This window comes from Pan troglodytes, chromosome 8, assembly GCF_028858775.2.
Source record: "Pan troglodytes isolate AG18354 chromosome 8, NHGRI_mPanTro3-v2.0_pri, whole genome shotgun sequence".
NCBI classification, from domain to species: domain Eukaryota; kingdom Metazoa; phylum Chordata; class Mammalia; order Primates; family Hominidae; genus Pan; species Pan troglodytes.
This window is the reverse complement of record NC_072406.2, coordinates 66199297-66223449: the sequence shown is the minus strand read 5'-3', so window position 1 is coordinate 66223449 and position 24153 is coordinate 66199297. Positions and strand designations below refer to the sequence as shown.

The 24153-nt window shown below is 33.0% G+C and overlaps 1 protein-coding gene across 8 annotated transcripts in view; it reads left to right on the top strand.

Moving 5' to 3' along the window:
* The window catches only part of PCDH15 (protocadherin related 15), a 1753436-nt gene extending 1731489 nt beyond the window's left edge, over positions 1-21947 (top strand). For 2 of the 8 annotated variants that reach the window (XM_054659630.2, XM_054659627.2), the window contains 5 exons: positions 6771-6789; positions 8496-8534; positions 13175-13245; positions 14133-14241; positions 17652-21947. In XM_054659630.2, coding sequence (XP_054515605.2) covers positions 6771-6789; positions 8496-8534; positions 13175-13245; positions 14133-14241; positions 17652-18203 — 790 coding nt within the window. In that variant the 3' untranslated portion in view covers positions 18204-21947. Of the gene's footprint in view, positions 1-1465; positions 3743-6770; positions 6790-8495; positions 8535-13174; positions 13246-14132; positions 14242-15241; positions 16108-17651 lie in introns of those variants that run through there. The other 6 variants (XM_054659629.2, XM_054659626.2, XM_054659631.2 and 3 more) reach the window with 4 other exon arrangements.
* The last annotated feature ends 2206 nt before the right edge of the window (positions 21948-24153 follow it).

Genomic DNA, 24153 nt, shown 5'->3' with positions numbered 1-24153 from the left:
ACAAATGTATACAAAAACAACCAGTATATACTACCAATCCCAGTTGTTCGTGCCATATTTGAAAAATACTTTTCAAAATTCGAAGAGTACAAGTGTTTGCACTCTGATTAGTCCAGATTGTCTGAATTTTCTTTGTTGTCCAAGTAGGCTTGATGCTCCAGGTCTACCTGTGTGAATTGTTTCTTTCTTACAGTTCGTATCTTTGCCAAAAGACACATTAACAACTGTGGCTTTATTATTTTGTTGCCTAAACTATCACCCTAATTTTTTAATTTTTCAATATGGCTAGTTAATTTCTGTTCATTCAGAATATTTCTTTTTTATTTCATTCCTGCTAAGTGGGTAAATATTAAGCAGTAACTAAAATAAATGTTGTTATTCTGTTTTGGCTTGAGAGTAAAACCTAACGAGAGACTATTCGGAACCACCTATCAGCCAACATTCCTGGGAGAAGGATCCAAATGCTTTCCTTAGAGCTATTTAATTTGTGATCTTTGATGTATGCAACTTTATTTATGACTCACAGCTACCTATGATTCAGTTTCCGTGCATAAGTAAGCCTTTCAGTGATATCAAAAAGTGATTTTTTTTTTTAGCATCAATCTTTTTGTTAAGGTGAGTTTTTTTAAGTAAAATTTGATCCAGATCAGTCTAAGAAATTACAACATCTCTTCTGATTGGTACTATTTATAAGGTTTTAAAACAAACAATTTTTCCTGATTGATAGATGATAGGTATTATATATAAGGTTTTAAAACTAATTAAGCACAAACTTTAAACAGAAGAAAAACTCTGTCACAATTCTAGCGTACATTCAATTTCTCAATTGTGATTTTTGGACTGTGAGACAAACTCCCATCTGTCCTTGGTGATTTTAATTCTCTTAATTTGGAGAACAGGATATTCCACATGATGGCTCAGAGAGGAGATTACTTTTGGCTCTAGGACAGAAGTACTGACATGAGAGATAAGGGACAGGTACTGAATCAGATACAGCTAAGAATCTTCTATGCGTAACAGGCAGCCCTGAGCATCCTCAGGCAAGGAAAAGATAAGATAAGAAGTTGGTAGCTTCGATGGTGTTCTGCAATGGGAAGAACTGTGATTTGTGCATAAGGGAACTGTTACGTGTGGACATGGATGCTTTGCTGTATCACACTAGCTGAAAAAAACAAAACAAAAACAAAAAATACTCTTCCAAAATAATCTGGAGATGAGTAGAGTACTTTTTTTTTCATTTACATTTCTCATTCTTCTTCTCACAACTCTAAGATTTTTCTGCCCTGCCTTTCTAAGACCAGGGAATTAAAATAATGTCTTGCTTTAGTAGGTTAGTGTTGTTTGGTCTTTGATGTTTTTAAGTATTTAATAAATAGTAATGAGAGCCATAAAAACATCTTTCTCATGAAAGCTGTGTCACAACTGACTTGTTTCCTTACATTTCATTATCTTCTTTTCTTTCAAGTATTTTCCTTCTCTACCATTTTCAACAAAGCAGGGGAAATAACTCAGTCTCAGAAGACAGGAAACATCAACAAGTTGTGATGCCCTTTTCTTCCAATACTATTGAGGCTCACAAGTCAGCTCATGTAGACGGATCACTTAAGAGCAACAAACTGAAGGCTGCAAGAAAATTCACATTTCTATCTGATGAGGATGACTTAAGTGCCCATAATCCCCTTTATAAGGAAAACATAAGTCAAGTATCAACAAATTCAGACATTTCACAGAGAACAGATTTTGTAGACCCATTTTCACCCAAAGTACAAGCCAAGAGTAAGTCTCTGAGGGGCCCAAGAGAAAAGATTCAGAGGCTGTGGAGTCAGTCAGTCAGCTTACCCAGGAGGCTGATGAGGAAAGTTCCAAATAGACCAGAGATCATAGATCTGCAGCAGTGGCAAGGCACCAGGCAGAAAGCTGAAAATGAAAACACTGGAATCTGTACAAACAAAAGAGGTAGCAGCAATCCATTGCTTACAACTGAAGAGGCAAATTTGACAGAGAAAGAGGAAATAAGGCAAGGTGACACACTGATTATGAAAGGAAGAGAACAGTTGAAATCTCTCTCTTCAGACTCTTCATTTTGCTTTCCCAGGCCTCACTTCTCATTCTCCACTTTGCCAACTGTTTCAAGAACTGTGGAACTCAAATCAGAACCTAATGTCGTCAGTTCTCCTGCTGAGTGTTCCTTGGAACTTTCTCCTTCAAGGCCTTGTGTTTTAAATTCTTCACTCTCTAGGAGAGCGACACCTATTTGTATGTTACCTGTTGAAACCGAAAGAAATATGTTTGAAAATTTTGCCCATCCACCAAACATCTCTCCTTCTGCCTGTCCCCTTCCTCCTCCTTCTCCTATTTCTCCTCCTTCTCCTCCTCCTGCTCCTGCTCCTCTTGCTCCTCCTCCTGACATTTCTCCTTTTTCTCTTTTTTGTCCTCCTCCCTCTCCTCCTTCTACATTTTTTCCACTTTCCATTTCAACGTCTGGTCCCCCAACACCACCTCTTCTACCTCCATTTCCAACTCCTCTTCCTCCACCACCTCCTTCTATTCCTTGCCCTCCACCTCCTTCAGCTTCATTTCTGTCCACAGAGTGTGTCTGTATAACAGGTGTTGAATGCACGACCAACATGATGCCTGCTGAGAAAATTAAGTCCTCTATGACACAGCTATCAACAACGACAGTGTGTAAAACAGACCCTCAGAGAGAACCAAAAGGCATCCTCAGACATGTTAAAAACTTAGCAGAACTTGAAAAATCAGTAGCTAACATGTACAGTCAAATAGAAAAAAACTATCTACGCACAAATGTTTCAGAACTTCAAACTATGTGCCCTTCGGAAGTAACAAATATGGAAATCACATTTGAACAAAACAAGGAGAATTTGAACAATATTGTCGAGGGAACTGAAAAACAATCTCACAGTCAATCTACTTCACTGTAATGTTGCTTTTCTTATTTTAGTCGGGCAAACCTCTTGTTGTTGATCATAGTCTTCAAGTTGAACATCAAATTTGAACGTCAAAGAAGATTCTATTATTTTACCCCAAATTCAATGAAATGCAGTTTTTTTCTCGTTTTTAATTTAAAAAGATATTAACCTCATCACTACTAACTCATATATAATAGATTTACCTTACTTTTTAAAAACTACAAGGTAGCATAATTTGTTCTACATTTATTTGAAAAGTAAGTAATTTTAATCTCTTTTTTAGTGGGAATATGTGGGCATGAAAGTTAGATACCCAACTTAAACCAAAGGCATGTCTATCATGTCGATGCAGTAACATTTACATTTAGTTTTTGATCGTAGTTTTATATGAATGTTCCAAGAAAAAAGCAGACTGTTACAAATAAGTTAAAACTGATATGGTAGGTTCTGTTTTTTCTTGAAGCCTATGTATTTGGTAAGAAGAAATACTACCAAAGTAAAATATAATGTACCTAGATTGTAGGAGATGACAGACATAAGGTATTTCAAAATAAATCTCAGGTGCTATAACATGTAGTCATCTGTTTTCTGATAAGAACATCTTTTACTCTGACTTGCTTTTATCTTAGTAGTATGCTTATGGATTTAGTAGTATGCTTATGGATTTGATAAATCTTATACTTTTTCAGTTGCTGTCTTATTCTCTTTATTTCTCATTGTGCTTTCCCTTCCCTTCTTTATAATGAAAATAAATCTTGAGTCGTTGACTTTTGTAAGGCATTTCATTGTTCCAACAGATGCTTAAAGTGCTGTTTAATTTTGTTTGTTCACATTATTAATCATCTCCTTAATTTAAATTTTTTCATAAGATTCCTTTTTAAAGAAAGTATGATCTTCAGTTTAATAAATGAAATATAAAAAGCTTAAATAGAAAAATCAAGAGAAGTGATATTTGCTGAACTATCACTCTTTTACATAGGTTTCTGCTCTTTTGTTTTAAACAAAGAAAATAAAACTGTATACTCTGGGAAGAGATTTCTGTAGTTGTAGTAATAGTTCTTAGCGCTCCAATTGTTACATTCGAACAGCATCACTTAAGCTAGGTACTATCTATCTATGTCCCTTCCTTCCTAAGGAAACTATACTTCTTTCAATATTAGTATATAATGTATAATATGTGACCATCAAGTAATTACTTTGTTTTTCCCATGAAACACATGGAATACATTTTATTTACTGGAAGTTCACATTTTGAATGCACATATAAGTGTTTAAAACAAATAATACTTATAAAACACTCTGGAGTTTTAAGATTTTTAGAAGATATAAGTTTGCATGGAGAAGGGTACAATTCTAACATACAGGCAAAACTCATACCTGATAATTACTATTGGAAGTATATGAATATAAGTTGAGAGCCCCCTTCAATGCGTTATTTCAGGTTTTCTTCATCCCTCATATTTCTTCAATAATTAGGCATTCCTAATTACCAAGATCAGACAGAAAACAATCTGTAAATCTGATTATTTTTATTAGCCCATCTGCTTCAAAATCTTTTCATCCAAATCGAGAGTAATTACTTTCTTGGGGTTCTTGAACGTGATTTTTTTCTTTCTTTCACTGAAAAACTTCAGTTGGAGTTTTTGTTGGCAGCTGGTCATATGCATGAGAACTTGTGCTATTTGGCGGACTCTGACAAGGTATTCACAATTGTGTAAGCCTTTAATGTGAGTGTGTCTTTTCTAAGCTAATATCTACCAGCTTTTTGCAAATGTAAAATTTATAATTTCTTGATAAATCTATAAATAGTAACAAAAGAAATAAGAGAAGTCCAAAAAACATTTTTATGTAGGTACCTACAGCCTTATTAAATTGTTATATTGCCTTTTTCTATAACATTTTACTATTTACATAATCTGAAAGTTTTATTATTATTCTGTACTTTTTAATTGAAACATAGATACCTGTGTTTTATATTTAAGCCAGTCTTTTTCTGACACATTGTATTTGGAGATTCCTAATGTCATTATGATACATTATAAAAGTCAGTTAAAATATCTTCTATATGAGACCTTTTAGTATTATCTGAGTACACAAGCCTAAATATTCTTCCTCCTCTCAAACCCTAACTGCTTACAACCTGACAACCAGAGAGGAGAAAAATAACACTTTTTTCTCAATATTTATTATGATCTCATTAATGCATAAGAAATTATTAGATACCTTTTAAATAAAGACTTAAGAAAGATGACCAAACATTTGTCCTTACTGTTAAAAGTAAACAGTGATACATATACATGATATAAAATAAATAATACAATTGATTATGAATTGCATAAAGAGGTGCATCGATATTATATGAACTGGCTTTATAAGTATCAATAGTCATGTTTTGAAAGCACACAGGTAAAGTAGTAGTTCTGTTATGTACCTCTTTCAAGTAACTTTCTGCCTTTGAGCCAAGACAAGCAATACAAATAACCAAATAAAAGGCAACAAAAATGTGAATGGAAACATTAACATTGAGTTATAGTTTATCTATTGATATTTTATTTTTCACATTGATGGAAACCATTGCTAATAAAAGGGGTCAGAAGAAATAGTCTAAAAAATAAAGCCTGGCTTTGGTTGGATATTTTATAAGGTATATGACTCAGTTGTCATTGTTAAAACCTAAATATGAGCTTTCTCTACCTGAATTATTTCTGAAAAATATAAATTTGGTAAAAGTTGAAAATGTCTACAATTTCTAAAGACTCTGGAAGAATTATCAGTCTTATACATATTGGCAGAACCGTGTAAGCACTCTACGAAATTCACTGCAGAACCATTTTAAAGAATCAATTGAGCAGCTTTAGTAAGCATTGTATTTACTTTTTTACAAACAGTTTCAATATACAGTGCATTAACCATATAAGATGCTTTCTGATAAGTAGAATTACTTTGTGAAGGCCTCAAAATTTTTAAAAAAATTTTCTACAGAGATTGTTTTGTTGGATTTTAGAAAGTTATGCATGTGCCTCTTTGTAATATGTGCCTCTTTGTAATAATTCTTCATTAAACTGATTAATTCTACATAACATGGTTGACAGCATCAGTTTAACACTTTAGATTAACTGCTTAAAAAATAATACATAGAACATTTTCATTATTAGTAACATTCAACTTTGAAAACTCTATATTCTTTTCTCCCCCTCAAGTATAGTCAAATGTTTCACCATCTTGTGATGTGTGAACTTTATAAATCTTTATGTAATATTGGCTATTTGGCTATTAAAGCTCTAAAAACTTCTTCACTTAATTTCTAATATTATAATTGACCCTGAAAGGACAGCCAATAGTTTGTATTATTTTTAGAATTAATTAACATAAAGAAAATATCATACAATCATTTGGAAGAATATATTCAATCATAGACATAATTTTCATCCTATGTTTATTACATTCTTCATGTATAAAGCATATCTCTTCCCCTAAGGATTAGTACATATATCAAGACTTGTGTATAACAGAGATCATGTATAATATTTTTTATCCCGATTGATAATAATAGAGTCAAAGTTTGTCATTATACACTATTGAAATAATAAAATAGATTTTGCATGTTTTGTTGCTCATATGGAACGAGGCTCTGGGTTGATCATTATTTTAGTAATTCAGGTGTGAAACCATGATCTTCCTGTTTTGATAATGCCACAAAATATACTTCCCACTGAGATAGTGTTTAGTAGAAATTGTCTTCTCAGTTTTACTCATTTTTTTAAAGCCCTTATCTGTCATTTTGTTTAATAACGAAAATCTAAGATGTTTAATACTGATTTATTTATTTCTGCCTTGCAGGAGAGGTTATGGATCAGAGGTAAGGGCTTTATGGTGTTGATGTCGTAACAAGCGTACTAGGAAAATACTTGTGTAATAGGCAAGACTAATGTACCTTCTTTTGAACTAGTTTATTTTCTTTGATTTCAGCAAAAACATATTAGTATGTTATGCTATTTATTTTCTTTTATATATGTTACTTCCCTGTTTTAAGGTTTTAAATCTGTTATTCAATGGTCAAAGATCACTTGCTTACCTTTTTAAGGATACATGTATTTTGTTCTGCATTACTATTACTCAGTATTCTGACATTTCCCCAAAATTTATTTGTCTAAGGCTATACATCTAATTTAGAAACTAGGATTACTGCCTGTAGTCCCAGCTACTTGGGAGGCTGAGACAGGAGAATTGCTTGAACCGGCAAGGCGGAGATTGCAGTGAGCCAAGATCAGGCCACTGCACTCCTGCCTGGGCAAAAGTGAGACTCTGTCTCAAAAAAAAAAACAAAAAACAAAAAAAACAAAGAATATATATATAGGACTACTTAACTTTTGATCTTTTTACCAGTTCAAGGCTCCATCCTATCACTAGGTTAAAGCTTGAGATCCTAAAGATTTTAAAAATAATCAGAATGTTAGAAAGCTCTGGGTTTTCTACTGTGTTCATTTGATTCTGTCTGCAGAGAACCTACTGGGCATTCTGGCCAATAGTATTTGGCCAGATGTACTGCAGGTGATGTTACCAATGAAGTCACTGCGAACCTAGTTTGATTTAGCATACAGCTTCTCAATCAAGAGAAGTATACGACCTAATTGGATTATAGTTTAGAATTCATTATGAGTAAAATAACTAACTCACCAACAACTATATTACAAAACGGATATCCCTTCAGGCAAATGGTTGTTCTACTAGCCAGTTTAAACAGTGGGTTCAATGATGGAATTACCTCCCAGAACCTCACTACCCACTTTTCCAATACTTAGTTTAATATGCTGTTTTCCCTCCAAAGAGTTACTAACCCCAAAATTTGAATTGTGTATCTTGTTTTTATCTGGTTAAAGTGAATATTATTATGAAACAGATCAATGGTGACTGTATTAGCTTTAAATAAATACAAGTGAAAGAAGGAAGAGGCAGGAAGCAATTCCTACCAAATCTGATAATTAATGACTTTCCTAATCATTCTGAAAACACACTTAATGTTTTAGTGCAAGAAATCCACACTTTGGTAAGAAGAAGAAATGGAGAGCATGTCTTCAATATGTTGATAGATACATTACAACTTTATCGTTTTGTGTGTTCTGCTCTTCTTCCCAATGAATCTTATCACATTTAATGTGATTGGGAAGGAAAAAAAGAAGGGCAACTTAAAACAAGGTTAAACTTGATAAAAGTAATTATATGACACACAGTACTTTTAGAAACATAAATAACTCTTTGTACTGTGGAGCTTAACAAAACAAAAATCTGTATAGATTCCTGTTTATTAAGGCTATTAAATTTGTCATTAACTAAAAGAATGATGAAATTAAAACAAAACAAATGAATTCTTATTTTATGTTCCAATATAAAGAATTAGTTAAAATATTTAATGCTTTTGGTAGCTAACACATGAATAATGAATAATCCCAAGGAAACACGTTTTAAACTGTCGCCTTTTTTTCCTCTCTTCTCAATCATGATCTATCTACCTTTCCCATCTGAATTATTTTCTAAATCTTTTTCTATTTTAATTTCCTTTGACAGCAACAGCAACTGCTGAGGCCCTCTCTTCTTAAACCAGAGGTATCAATTTTCATTTTCTTTTCAACCTCACTGAGCCTTCACTGTGACTTTAAGATCTATTGTATTACTTCTTGTAGGCAGAGTGGGTGTCTGCCAATGTGGCATAATTTTAAAGGAAAAGAAAAGAGTCTTTCAAAATAACTTCAAAAAAAAAGAAACCAAGAAATCACCTCCTGAAGTTGTTGGTAGCTCAACTTCCAAATTTTTAGCCTCATTCTCTGGGAATTAGACAAGCCCATTATTCCTAATAAATACAGGCCATTCATTGAATGAAGCAATTAATGAACCCGATCAGTAGTTACTTGTCTTAATCAATCTGAATTCATCTATCCATTCCTGACATCAGATTTAGATTATGCAAAGTTTAAAGACAGAATGCTGATATCTGTACTTAAATATCATTTTATGTGATTCAAAATACCTCTTTTGGACACATATATTACAAATTGCCTATGGCATTTTCTTCTGCAATGTGAAAAAGATATTTTTTGTATAATAAATACATATTATTGTATTTACTTATTATGTTTATATATGTAATTAAAAATAAAAACACAGTCATCCTACTTTTAATTTTATGGCAAATTTAGTATTTCATAAGCTCCACTTACAAAAATTTTATTCCTTTTCCTTGAGTACAGAATTCTATCTTTGCTAAAAAGAGGCATTTCTTGGTTAGCATCTACTCTCCAAAATCTGGAGGTTGTGTGGCAGGAATATTAAACTTTTATAAGGTTTTAGCAAAAATTTCCATGGAGAGGGCTCCATAAAATTTGAATTGGAAAACTCAGGGTTGAAATCCAAACACCAATTACTTTATGCAAGACCTTAGTCAAGATACACATCTGCTGAACATCAATTTCATCTTCAATAAAATGTTAGCAGTAATATCTAATAAATATGCAAGTTCCTAGCTCAACAACTGGAATGTAACAGGAAGAAATTCAGTAAATTACAATTATTGTTGTTGTTTTTGTTTTGCATCAGTATAAATGTTTATAATAATTAAATATTAAGTTAATTCTATGTTTTCCCTGTGTGGACAGCAAAAATGAATTTTAAAAATCACAGTAAGTGTTTGATCTACCCAAGAAAATCACTAGTATGTTACTTTGCATACTTTTCTAAAATCTAGAATTCATCAACTAAGGGGTTTTTATAGTCTACTGGGACTGTGTGGAACAACGAAAAGGGCCAGCATTCCCTTGTTGGTTGAGGTTGACTCATGGATCTGACTGGTCAGCAGTTCCTTACTCAATTTTTTTTTTTTTTTTTTTTTTTTGAGATGGATTCTTGTTCCATCGCCAGGCTGGAGTGCAGTGGCATAATCTTGGCTTACTGCAACCTCCACCTCCTGGGTTCAAGCGATTCTCCTGCCTCAGCCTCCCGAGTAGCTGGGATTACAGGCGTGTGCCACCATGCCCAGCTAATTTTTGTATTTTTAGTAGAGACGGGGTTTCACCATATTGGCCAGGATGGTCTCTGTCTCTCGACCTTGTGATCCGCCCACCTCGGCCTCCCAAAGTGCTGGGAGTACGGGCGTGAGCCGCCGCACCCGGGCTGTTTCCTCAAATTTTTTTTTAACGACTGATGGCTCTGCTCTTCATTCATGGGTGGTGGAAGCATCCAAGAGGTACCTTTTAGATCATTTCCTTCTGCTAGTTCCTATCCCTCTTTACTCAACTCAGAAATACAGAGTGACTGATTGAATCAAGGGCTATCTTGCTGAGTTTCCTGGGTTCCTATCCGCATCCCTTCTATACTTCTTATTACATTTTTAATGCAATTGATGCCATATGCATTGTAGCTAGCAAGAGCTCAGCGTTATTTTCCCTTAATGAAGAAAAAGTATTTATGTAAAGAAAATTCTTTGATGCTGACTTCTAAAATCCAAAATCCACTCAGTTGCATTATTTCTCCATAAATATTTACTTGAAATTTTTATTTCGTCTTTCTTACTATTAATTACCTAATGTTGTAAAAAGTCTACTTCAAAACTGTTTGTTTGAAGTTATTTTCTCAGTATCTGTATGTATTTAATTAAACATGCATTGGTCAAGCAGTTTGAAAATATTAGTTCTGAGACCTATTTGCTTCATTTAAACCAGTATCATTACACTGAGTTTTACATACCTTAAAATTCTTAGCTTACCTCCAGGAAACGTTTTTACAAAGTACTTAGTTTGAAATAACTTAAATCTAGACTTTTTGTCTCAGTTTCTTCCAGGTCTTTCTTAACCTCATTCCTTCCCCCACACTTCAACCTTCCTATAATAAATATATTTTTGTTGAAATAAAACCTACGCCCATAAAAAAAGTAAAGTATAAACCATACTGTATAACTAGATGAATTTTTCCAGAGTGCACATACCCCTCAAGCTCTTCTATGTCAACACCTAGATATCAGTTTTCCTTCTGGCCTGTAACATATTCTTTAGTCTGTTCTTGAAATTTATATAAATAGAATGATATAATATATTTCATTGGTACCTGACCTATATTGCTCAACATTCTGTTTGGGAGATTCATTTATGTTGTTGTGCGATGTAGTAGCGTGTTTATCTCATGGACTTTTGCATTGTTTCCAATTTGGGACTGTTATGAATAATGTGTTTTCTCACAAGTGTACATGTTTCTGTTGGGTATTTAACTACAAATTTAAGTTCTGTGAAAGAAGAAATGATTATATTTAATTTAGTACTATTGCCAAACGTATTCTAAAAAGTTTTACCAAGTAATAATCTCTCCAGACTTAGATGAGAGTTTTAGCTCTTCTGTGTCCCTGCAAATACATAGTATTGTTCATCGTGGGTTTGTCTAAATATTAGTTATTCTGGTGAATAAACTATACTAGTTTTAACATCAAAATTGGATTCCTTTAGAGTAGGTTCACAAAGTATTTGTAAACGGCAAAATTATAAGATAGAAGAAGTAATGCAAGCGTCAATACCTACAGGATCTAGGGTAGTAATGTAAGTGAATGGAGTTTATTAGACACCAAGCAATAGCAGATGACAGATTTCATAGTGACTAGGGTATGAATGTAGAAAAGTGTCGTTGGGGATACTGTCATAAACAGGAGAGAACATGCTTGCTGTAAAAATTAATCTGGCCAACTAGATTATTGGAATGTAAAAATATGATCCTAGTGTTTCCATCTTTTATTTTTCAAGAGAAACCAACATCCACATTGTTGGTGTCATTTTCTGATTAGCACTGTTAGTAATGAATTCAATTTTTTAAAATGATGTTGGCCACACCAAGCACAACTGAGGGTCTTTATCCATATCAATCATGCAGGCTGTAAATTTCCACACTTCGTAAATGACATATTTGTGCCCTCAGAGGAGGGCTTTTTTTTTCCTGACTCATTAGTATTCCTGGATCAACAAAATTAAATTTTTATAAATAATAGATGATAGAAATATGTACCAATCTATTTTCATGTGAGTACCTATCCTTTTCCCCCCTCTCTTCTCGTATTCCATTGCAAAATTAATTTGGTTAACCTTTGTCATTTAACCTGCTTAACATGTTAAAGTAGAATTTAAAAGGGAAATGTAGAGAAACTGCATTTGATAGTTATCAGAAACTGTTTTCACATGTATATCTCAAGAAAAACATCTTTCTATAAGTAGAGTTTGACAGAAATCAATCAGTATGTTTAGAGTTTAGAACTGGAAATATTAAAAGGACCTCTTTTCTAACAAATTCTTTTTTTCCTTTAAAAACCTTAAATTTAGAGGCCAGGCACAGTGGCTCACGCCTGTAATCCCAGCACTTTGGGAGGCCAAGGGGGAGCTGATCACGAGGGCAGGAGATCAAGAACAGCCTGGCTAACATGGTGAAACCCCGTCTCTACTAAAAAAAAACATACAAAAAATTAGATGGGCGTGGTGGCGGGCGCCTGTAGCCCCAGCTACTCGGGAGGCTGAGGCAGGAGAATGGCATGAACCCTGGAGGCAGAGCCTGTAGTGAGCCAAGATCACGCCACTGCACTCCAGCCTGGGCGACTGAGCGAGACTCCGTCTCAAAAAAACAAAACAGACAAACAAAAAACCCTTAAATTTAGAATTAGCAGTATGTTTTAAAGTACAAACATCCTTGGGAAGCATTACACATTAACTTAAATTCTTGTTCTCAGATGATTTTATCAGAACAGTTTCAATGAATAGAAGAATACTGGGTACTAGAAAACTGTTAGTGGGGAGATGAAAAAAATGCTGTAGATAGTGTTATAATTTTTCTTAAGGCCAACATCACTTAATAATTTAACTTAAAATTGAGTTAAATATTAACTATTGATTGATAATTTTAAAAGACATCCAAAAACAACAAGTGAAAATGCTCATCTGCAAGTTTTAACAGATTTGCCATTAGAAAAAAATTACTTTTTCCTCTTCAGGTCAAATTATATAACCTTATTTTGTATCAAATGGTTACAGCCAGAAAAAAATGAATAGATTTGACTAACACTTTTAAATAGAGTCATTTTAATTGCTTTAACTGACACTTGTATTTAAAGTTATTTTGGCAGGAATGTTTTGAGAATCATCGAATTCTAGGTGTAGAAATCTGACTTTGACCTGAAACGTGATAAGAATTTGTTTTCAAATGCAATTTTTCTTTTTGAACAATAGGAATTATCCATGGAGTCTGGAATTGATCCTGGCCAGGAATATGGACAAGATTATTACAGTTATGAGCATGGGTACATCTTCAGATTTTTTAAATTCAGATTCTTATTTTGATATTTTATTAATAGGAAATTATTAAATGATTATTATTACTAGAATTTGTTTTTAATGTCATGTCGATCTCACTAGTATAATATTTGAAAATGAATAGTATATCTAGCTTTATTTTTAACCAAGTTTTAACCATTTTTCTATATTGAGTTACATATTGATATTTTACATTGATATCGATTGCAATTCTAGAAATGCAGTAAAATTATTCAAAATTATTTATATGGGAAATAGATGTGAAACATATTTGCTCAATTCCTAAATTCACCATTTCTTTCATATGAGATGTTAATGTTTTATCTAATCAGTTTAAAGTTTTGCCCAAGAGCAGTTAGGAAGCAGAAAACACACCTTAGAATCCACTGATAAGTGTCTCAAAAGTCACTTGTACACATATAAATTAACCACTTTCAAAAAAATACTGAAGAAAATTGTGAAAACCATTACAGACCATGTTTGAAGCAACTTTCTGCTACCAACATACAGATTTAATGATGTTGTGAATGAGCCATTACACTGTTCCAAAGTATCTATTTTGTGTTCTGGATTCTTCAGCTAGTTAAGACACAATATGGCTTTTTTCTCATTCTAGTTTCTCCAAAAACGAGTATCTGAAATAACTCAACTCTCTTTATTGTTATTCCAGGGTACCATTATGGCAAAAATTACTGGTCATCAGGTAGCAGTTCTTACTCTATAGTTTTGTAACTAGTTTACAAGGAGCCTGATAGGTGCTGTGTAAATATCTGTCGATTGAATGGTGGAAGAAAAAGAAGGAAACAGATCACTCATGGTAGATTCTACAGAAATCACATGACAAACTGTTTAAAGATGTAAGTTTATATTACAGGTATGAAATGCCTCAATATGGGAGTCGCCGTCGATTGTTACCACCAGCTGGACAGGAGGAATATGGTGAGGTGGTTGGTGAAGCTGAGGAAGAATATGAGGAGGAAGAGGTAATTACTGTAATTTTATTATGTAAGATAATATTCCAAGAAAAATATTGTTTAACCCTACATGACTAGCGGCTGTAGAACATTTCAGCTTTTAGAAATTCCTTTCATTTAGTACGTATTTCCCATAGAAATTTCACAGTGCTGACCGTTTCATTGCCTTGTCTTTGGAGGAAAATTAATTCTTGATCATTTAATTTATTTCCTTCTAAAAGTGTTAAACATTTGGAAAGGGCACAATGAAAATTATGTTTTCTAAAATTCTAAATCTTGCTCCATAAAGATATTATAATCAAATATATTTTAAAGTTCTGCAATACAAAGGTTATTTTGCTCCCACATTATCTAGCAAAACTAAAAGTCATGAAAAAATATAGTCTCCACCTTTCAATTATCAGAGAAAAGTAAATTATTTCCACTAATAATTTTCAAGGAATAATGTAATTTATGTTTAAATTAGCATGACTCATTTCTATAAAATTCTTATACTTTGTCTTCACTATTTACTTGGCAAATTTATACAAAAACAACACTAACAACAAATAAATGTCACTGTGGCTTTAACATGTGCAAAATTTCATAAAATAGATTTCTCATAAAATGAGATAAATCGTCATATTTTCGTGATTATTGAAAATTCTTGAAAATTTAGTTCAAGGGAATATAGAAAGCTATTAACCTAAGTCTAGTGACAGAAGAAGGAAGAGACAATAATTCTTTCTTTTTTATTTGATCTAAGATGCAAAATAAACTTTGAGTAACAAGAAGGAAATTAATATATTTGGGTATTGTAAAGTACAAGCTAAAATAAAATAATTTTCTTTCTCTTAATCACCTTCTGTCTATATGCAGTAGAAATTTTGGTGATTGTTTTCTTAAGCCAGTTATATAACATGCATGAAGCTATCACCCACAGATTCATTCCTGCGTAGCTTACGTGGGACAAGGTCATACCATAGCTATCTCCAAGCTGACATTTCAATTGCATTTTCACAATTTTCAGGAAGAGCCAAAGAGAATTAAAAAACCAAAGGTTGAAATTAGAGAGCCTAGTGAGGAGGAAGAAGTAGTTGTAACTATCGAAAAACCACCAGCAGCTGAGCCTACATACACAACATGGAAGAGAGCCAGAATATTCCCCATGATTTTTAAGAAAGTTAGAGGATTGGCTGATAAAAGAGGAATCGTTGACCTTGAGGGTGAAGAGTGGCAGAGACGCCTTGAGGAAGAAGATAAAGATTATTTGAAACTCACTCTGGACCAAGAGGAAGCAACAGAAAGCACTGTAGAATCAGAGGAGGAATCCTCCAGCGACTATACTGAATACAGTGAAGAAGAGTCTGAGTTCAGTGAGTCTGAGACTACAGAAGAGGAATCTGAGTCAGAGACACCCTCTGAGGAGGAGGAGAGTTCTACCCCTGAATCAGAAGAATCGGAATCCACAGAGTCAGAAGGAGAAAAAGCAAGGAAAAACATCGTGCTTGCAAGAAGAAGGCCCATGGTTGAGGAGGTCAAGGAAGTCAAGGGTAGGAAAGAGGAGCCACAAGAAGAACAAAAAGAACCTAAGATGGAAGAAGAAGAACACTCAGAAGAAGAAGAAAGTGGACCAGCCCCTGTGGAAGAAAGTACAGACCCTGAAGCTCAAGATATCCCTGAAGAGGGCAGTGCAGAATCAGCTTCGGTGGAAGGAGGTGTGGAAAGTGAGGAGGAATCAGAATCAGGTAGTAGTAGCAGTAGTAGCGAAAGTCAGTCTGGAGTTCCATGGGGCTATCAGGTACCAGCGTATGACAGAAGCAAGAATGCAAACCAAAAGAAGTCTCCAGGAGCAAACTCTGAAGGTTACAACACAGCACTTTGAAAGAGATCACAGTAGGTGGAAGTTTTGCTGTGATGAGTGCTCTCGTGTGCAGTGCCTTCTGTGTGTTCTCCAAAGTGACACTTGAAAGGGAGGAAATTGATCACGATTTTGATATGACTTATGATCAGAAGCATGCCAGAAAAGTGAATATATATGTTGTCCAAATCAATTTGTATATTAGACTGTATTAGAGTAAAACTGACTAATCCTTCCTATATTAGTAAATCAGAACACATGCAATCAGCTAATCAATATTTAATATTTACTGGTAGGATTTTTATTAATGCAATGTGGCATTATGTATTATCAGTGACACTCTGTCTACTGGAATGGATGGCATATATATATACACACACACTATATATATGTTTTTATATCATCTTTCAAAATAAATACTAAAAGACAAGCTTCAACAAATTATATCTTTAACAGTCTACTTTTGCATATATGTACGTTTCAACTGGCAAAGGTATTATAAAAACTATCATGAACATGTTCAAATAAGTAAGTTTGTATCTGCAACTTCAAGTATTAGGAATTCAATGAAATAACATTTTTCAATTAAAAGTTATTACAGCTTATTTTCTGTTATTATTAGCTACAGTGGATTTAAAAATAAATGTAACAGGCATAAAATTTTTTTCTAGGTAAATAAACTATAATTTTGAAATATAGTTCTGAAAATCAGAATGCATGCAATGTGTTGATAGTTCACATATTCCAAAAATGCAATACTATTTTGAGAAAAACACAGTATTGCTTAACCCTTGCTTCTTGCTACTTTTAATGTTGATTGGTAAAAGTCAAATGAATTTGTGAAAATGTCCAGTTGCTTACAAAAGGAAAGTTTAGTATAATTAGCTTTCAGTTTTGTGTATTACTAGGTAAATGATGCAGGCTGAGAAGATATTTCCTTTTAAATTAGTATATCTAAATGGGACAACCCAGAAAACCAGGATATGTCAAGTAAATAAATGCATTAAATTAAATAAATGCATTAAATTATACGTCAATAAGTAAAGTCAAGTAAATAAATGCTTAAATTATACAAAATGCATTAAATTATACAAAAGTTTTCACTAACTAGAGAATACATTAAAAATTAGAATGATGTGGTTTAAAAATATTTTTTAACTATTGGGAATAGAAGCATTAATATGAACAGAATATACTAAAGCGGTTCATTCCTTTCAATTTAACTTTCCTGAATAGTAGAGCAGCTGTCAAATAGTGGATCAGCTCCTTAAATAAAAGTAATACATTTTTTTCCATGTGGATCAGTAATTTGATCTAAAAGAATACATGTGTTTCCTGAAATGTCTGCTTTCCAACTCAACAATACATTTTTCAAACATTAATAAGATCTAAAGCCAATAAAGGCTTGATGAAAAGAAATGTATGTTAATAAAGACTGGCTTCCTTCTATCTCTCTTGAGTGATTTACCTTTGACAGCTTTCTAAATGTCATTGTTTTGGATTTCACAGGCAATGTAATCATTGCCTTTTTAATTAATTTATTTGATAGTGACTCACATATTTTTGTTTATTTTATCAGTGGGCAAGAAAAAGAATGATCAAGTTAGTTGTTGATCAAGAGTATGAAACCAGCTCAACTGGAGAAGACAGTGCTCCTGAATGTCAGAGAAACCGTCTTCACCATCCTAGTATCCACAGTAATATCAACGGCAATATATATATTGCACAGAATGGTTCTGTGGTGAGAACCCGCCGTGCCTGCCTCATGGACGACTTAAAAGTTGCTTCCCCTGTTCGACTGGGAAGGCCCTTTAAGAAACTAGACAAGTTGGCAGTGACACATGAGGAGAATGTACCTCTGAACACATTATCAAAGGGGCCATTTTCTACTGAAAAAATGAATGCAAGACCAACTCTGGTTACATTTGCCCCTTGCCCTGTGGGGACTGACAATACAGCGGTGAAGCCACTAAGGAACAGGCTGAAAAGCACAGTTGAACAGGAGTCCATGATTGACAGTAAGAACATCAAGGAGGCTTTGGAATTTCATAGTGACCACACACAGTCTGATGATGAAGAGCTTTGGATGGGCCCCTGGAACAACCTCCATATACCAATGACAAAACTGTGACCAATTTTTTAAAAGATATTTTAATTAATTTTTACTTACGTTTTTAATAAACTGTGCTTTTTATTGTCACTGAGAAAACAATGTATGGAATTTATATCATGCACACAAGCTAAAACTTTGAACAATATGCTTTAAAATTTTAAGAGACAGATTTGCACTCACATTGTTATCAATTAATCGTTTTTCCCAGAAAATCCTTTTGGACATGCTTTCACTAAATAACCTATCGTTTAAACATTTAGCTGTTTTGTTGGGTCTTGAATTTTTGTTCATTTTAATAAACAAGAAATAATTACTAAGTAATCATTTATATTTTGTTGATTAACATAGATTATGCTTTATTTCTAGCTCCACAAAACATTTTTAGTACATGTAATTTTATTTTCCATAGCCAAAAGGGCAAAAAAGAAGAGGATATTTACAGGCAATGAGTTTATACAGCTGCTGTCTATACTGCCCTAATTTTTAAAATGAAAGCAAGAATTGCAAAGTAAAGTAAATGAGGGAATCACCTGTAAATAATTAATTAATTATTTTAAATCATGAGCTTGTTTTCTTTCTTTATTGTCCTGTATAAAGGTTTTCACATTTTACCATAAATACATTTATATCTTGACCCTTTAGGAAACCACTTGAAGTCATATGTCTTTTTATCAATATTATTTACAATATTCTCTTGTCCCTCCATCTCATATCAAATATGGTAGATACTTTAGTTTAATCAATCACTTGAGGTTAAATAATTGTTTGGAGCAACATGGAAATCTCACCCTTAGCAAAAGCTTTTAGGGAAGTGAGAAAGGTTCGAGTAAGCAATAATGCATCTAGAACGACAATTTCATAATGGAAGACATGGTGAGGTTAGGGAAGTCTCACATTAATGTCACTAGACTTTAATAGTTTGTAAACCCAGCATATCAGAGTAAAGGAATTTGGCAGGGTTGAAATGTATATAATAATATATAAAGCTTATAAAGGCTATGAATTCATAACTTCAAATGTGTTTAACTTCTTCCATTTTCAGTTTATTTATAGAATATTTTAATGCACATATTTATGTGCCTAAAATCCAGAACCAGGAAATCATTGCCTGGGCATTTTTTAAAATCAAAGAACATAGTCTTGATTTTTTACCATTGAACAAAGCACAGTGTTTCATCATAAATAGAAATGAAAACAGAATATCCTTTAAAAAACTTGCCTTGTGTGTTGCTTATTTTCCAGATGATGTAAAAAGAATGAAACAATATAGATTAAGAGAATTCAGAATTCTACTGAATATTACTTAGTATGATATAGATGTAGCTCACTTCAAATTTTGCACAGTATTGGCCAAGTTCAGGTTTTAATGAAATTTCCTCATGCATGCTTAATATATGGTTGAAGGACTGAATAATGCACTATTATTTATTCCCCTCTTACATGTTTCACATCTTAAAAATTGTTTATTATTATGCTATTTCCTCATTTCCAAAGTGAATGAATTGTATTAACATAAACTTGCCAACTTGTAAGAGTAGTATGTTTTTACTTCAGATTTCCAAGAAAATATTTGAGATCAAATACAGTAACATCTCATCTACCTTATTTTATTGAAAATTAATACATTCCATACCCTTGCCAAAAAAAAAAAAAAACCTAGTGGCATTAGCTAGATTAGAAACGTAGAATCATGACCACACCTCTTGGCCTGCCAATCAAGCATCCACATTTTCAAAAGATCCTAAGGTGGTTTATATGCATATTAAATTTTGGAAGCAATGAAGTCTGGGGCTTATTCCTTCAGGCACCAAAGCAATGGTTTTTAGTATAGGATACTTTGTATAGGAATTAGATTAAGCATTTATTTCCCTACTAATTCAATCAGACGTCATCGAATATAATTTAATATTATCTTGATACCCCCAGATCATCTCAGTCAGCATCCCTTGATATTCTCTCTATATACAGCTTCATGGCTGTGTTTTTGTCCTTTGATTTCTGGCTGTGACATTTAACTTATTCTGTTGTTGTTGTGCCTTTCTCACATTTTTTTCTTTCAGTTTATAGCTTCTAGTATCCTGATGGGAAAGTTTGTGTTTTTTGTTTGTTTTCTTATTGTTGAAAAATCATGAAGCTTAAGATGGGAATTAGGTACACGGATTCAATCAAATGTTTTGCGACTCTTAGATGCTTTCTTTGGTTACCAGTAGATTTGGAAATCTGATGTTGGCAGAAGTCTAGTGGCCTGACATATGAGATGTCACTGTATTTTAAACTACATTTTTTATGAGAAAATATGCAAAATTTTACAAGCCACTTAGCAGACACATTTCAGTAATTTAAACTTGATCATTTCAGTAAAAACAATCATGAGGTCAATCTGTTACTTAATGGAGATAGTATAAAGAGAAGCAGAATTTACACAGAGCAACCAAACCAAATATTTGGTCAGAATATTTTTGGGTAACATAGAGCAGCAAAATTATTACTAACTAAATAAATCTGGATCAATTAAATAGTTACTTTAATAGAACTTTCACTAGTCTATAAATCCCTGACTCAGGATTAAAACTGTGGAACCCAGAGGAAATACCCAGGTATGTTTAATCTTAAGAATACTTCATATAAATAATGTTTCAATGTAAATTTTTATAAAGAAATTGGTTGTTATTTTTCCTAGGAAGGTGTAAGGAAGGTTTTCTTGTTGTTCTCAATCAGCACTAGCTTCAATCAGGCAGAAGAAACAGCAGGTCTTGGCTAATCAAGGTGAGAACAGAATGATGTAATGACTAATATTGCAACCCGTTGATTTTAGAAGGTCTTGTGGGCATTAAGGGAAAGCAGAGGAAGAATGAGAAAATATGGTCAGAGTGACATAGGACATTTGTGACTTAATGACCATCGAATCACAGGTGTTAATCTCCCTCTCTCAATTTGTCTTTCTCATTAATTACAGACTCTGAGAGTTGTCATAGAATTGCAACCGTAGGTTGGCCAAAACCATCTTTTTAAAATACAGAAGAAAGTTTGCCTTGAATTGTATATGTGATATGTCATTCATCTTATTTTACCACATTGGTCACAGGGTGTTAAAGAGTATTATTTACTTAAGTGGTTGTTCCAAAGGTGATTCAGTAGTTACTATTAAAATATTATTTAAAAACATTTTTATATCATAGAGCCAGAAGTAATTGAATATTGACTCTCGAGGGAAGACATTTTCTGTCTCTTACTTCATCAGCTTTGATTTTTCTCTTTCTCTGCTTCACCTTCTGCACTTTATACCTTAAGTGGGATTTATATACCACTTGAATTTAATTAGTAAAATAGGCAAAAAGTGCTAATAATCTATTCTCAGGGCGGATGCCTATTGGTGCCTGCAAATTACACAGTGATAAGGCTGAAGGATGGGTTCAAAATAATATTGAGGACTTACACATTTTATAGATAGTTTCTTTCTATTCCCAAATGGTATGTGAAATTTTTGTTCTAATTTTTTTATTGGTTTTCAATAGTTAATTTTGATCTTTATCATAAGAATCTGTAGTTATAGACTGGTATTTTTTTTCATTGCAATCTACTTTAAATTTATGGTCAGTTAAGCACATGTATGGAAGATTCGAACATTGTCTATAGTTTGAAAAATCTATCAACACCTTCACTGCTTTCCCAATTTCTTTATCCAAATACCTGTTCTTCCTTAACAAATATTATGTTACTGTATAAGAATCTGAATTAGAAGTTTTAAGTTAAAATGCATTGTTATTCACTATACAATGTTTCAAAAATAAATTTTCATTTGAAAAGATGATTTCTCATTACTCTGTCAGGTGGGGATAAAAATCAGTAACTATTTTCACATTTACATGTTGAGTATTTCAGCCTGATAATAAAAGCCTGCTCTGCAACCTCTTATCTTAGAACAATGTGGAGGAAAGAAGTGTATTTTAAAACTTCTACCCATTCTTTTCTCATTTCAATCATGTACTCATGCCACAAAGTTCTAAGAAAAATGGAAACTGTTTCCGAACATACCACCTATTCATTTATATATAAAAAAATTGTAATTACATAAACATTAAGGTTTTCACATATGATCAGTTTATTATGTTTATTGAAATGCTAAATGGCAGCATAAATGTGGCAAGAAGCAGTCAACACGAAATTACATATTTTAACATGGTTGAGTCTGACGTTTCAGAGACTCATAATTTATCTCTCTCTCTACCCCCAACACCCACCCTCTCTCTGTCTCTCTTTTTCTCTGTTAAAATATGCTCCTGTTTCTCTGGTCACATGCAGCTTCCTGAGTTTCTAATGCAGTTGATGATATAATAATTTCAATTGTCTTTTATCTCAAATAATCAGGAATGAGAGAAATAAATTTTCTAAAACAGCCAACTTGGACATAGACAGAATTCTTGGTCTGTTGCCTTTTTTCTCTACAACTGTTAGAATAGAATTTTGTATACCATGTATTTCCAGTGCCCAGCATGACTATTTGCATAAACAACAGCTGCTGAGAAAAATATTGCATTAAATAGAATGAATTAATTCTACCCCTATCACCATGTAACCTTTGGCGCATCATTTTATAATTTATCCCTATAGTAAAAATTGTAAAATGGTAATAATAACATCCACTTCAATTAAGAGCTAAAATCAGATATTTAATCTGAACATATTGTGATTGCTATAAAGGTATATGTACAGAATTAAAGATTACAAAATTGCCTTCATGTTCTTCTCCACAGATTTAGCCAGATTCTAGTATTGTCTGGCTAAATGCCAGTGTAAATTTTATTTACCTACCTTACATAGTAGATATTTTAAGTTATAAGAAAATACAATATCTTCCCCATGCTAATACATGTATATGTTTTTAAAGAGAAGTAAAATAAAACTGTAGTATTTTTTTGTCTTTTGAATTGGCCTATTGCATAGTTTAAAATTTTAAAAAGTGAACACTGTTAAAAAGAGCACCACACAAAGTCTGGGCTACACTGAAGACTTCAGCGGCTTCATGTCTGTGAATGCAAAGAAATACTTAGAAGTCTGTCCTAAAATATGTCACATTTCAATTTAAGTACTTACCCTAAATATGCCTTTAATGTAGAGTAATTGCTGAATTAACACTGGCTCTTTTGGATTTGTTGTGAAACAGGCTAGGTTTCTTTCAAAATCTAGGCCATGTTTACCTATTATTTCTCTCTAATCCCAGCAGCATTATTTACACAAATAAGCCTACTGACAAAAGCTGATTTTAAAATATCAATATCTGTAACTCTGTATGTATCCCCTGTGTTTCCTATTCCCCAACAAATTTCTTTACCTTGCCATCTTCTATAAAGGATTCTGAATTTTCTAACCTTGTAAAAATATCAGTTATAGTCCAATGAGAAGAAAAGGGGGCATTTTAGCTAGCTAAAGTGTATATAAATGATATAAATCAATACATACTTATATTTAAATTAGTTTAGGTACAAAAACACTTAAATTCATAGAAATAAAACAGTATATCAATATCAACATATTGATTTTATGGACTCTTACATGTCATATTTTATTTATCCCATTGAATTAACATCAATATTAGATGCCACAGCTTTTCTCCAGAGGTACAAGCACTCATTCACATAATATTAAGACATTTTGGGGTCTTTCTGAGTGATGATGGCTAAATAGGTAGCCTAAAGGTATATATTCTGATGGAACAAATGTTTGCCTTTTAAAAGTAAATCACACATACCATATGACTGTTAAAATTAATATGTAAAGCCTTATTTACACTAACATGTATAGTTGAACTATCATAACTATAACTTAGATTGTGGAGTAATAGTATAGGCTAAAAATAAGCGTCTATACTGCATCATTAGGTTACCATCATATTCCTGTTACTGGGAGAAAAGTTTACCCAAAGAATCATTATCCTTGACATCAAGGAAGACATAATTTGCCTAAGCTA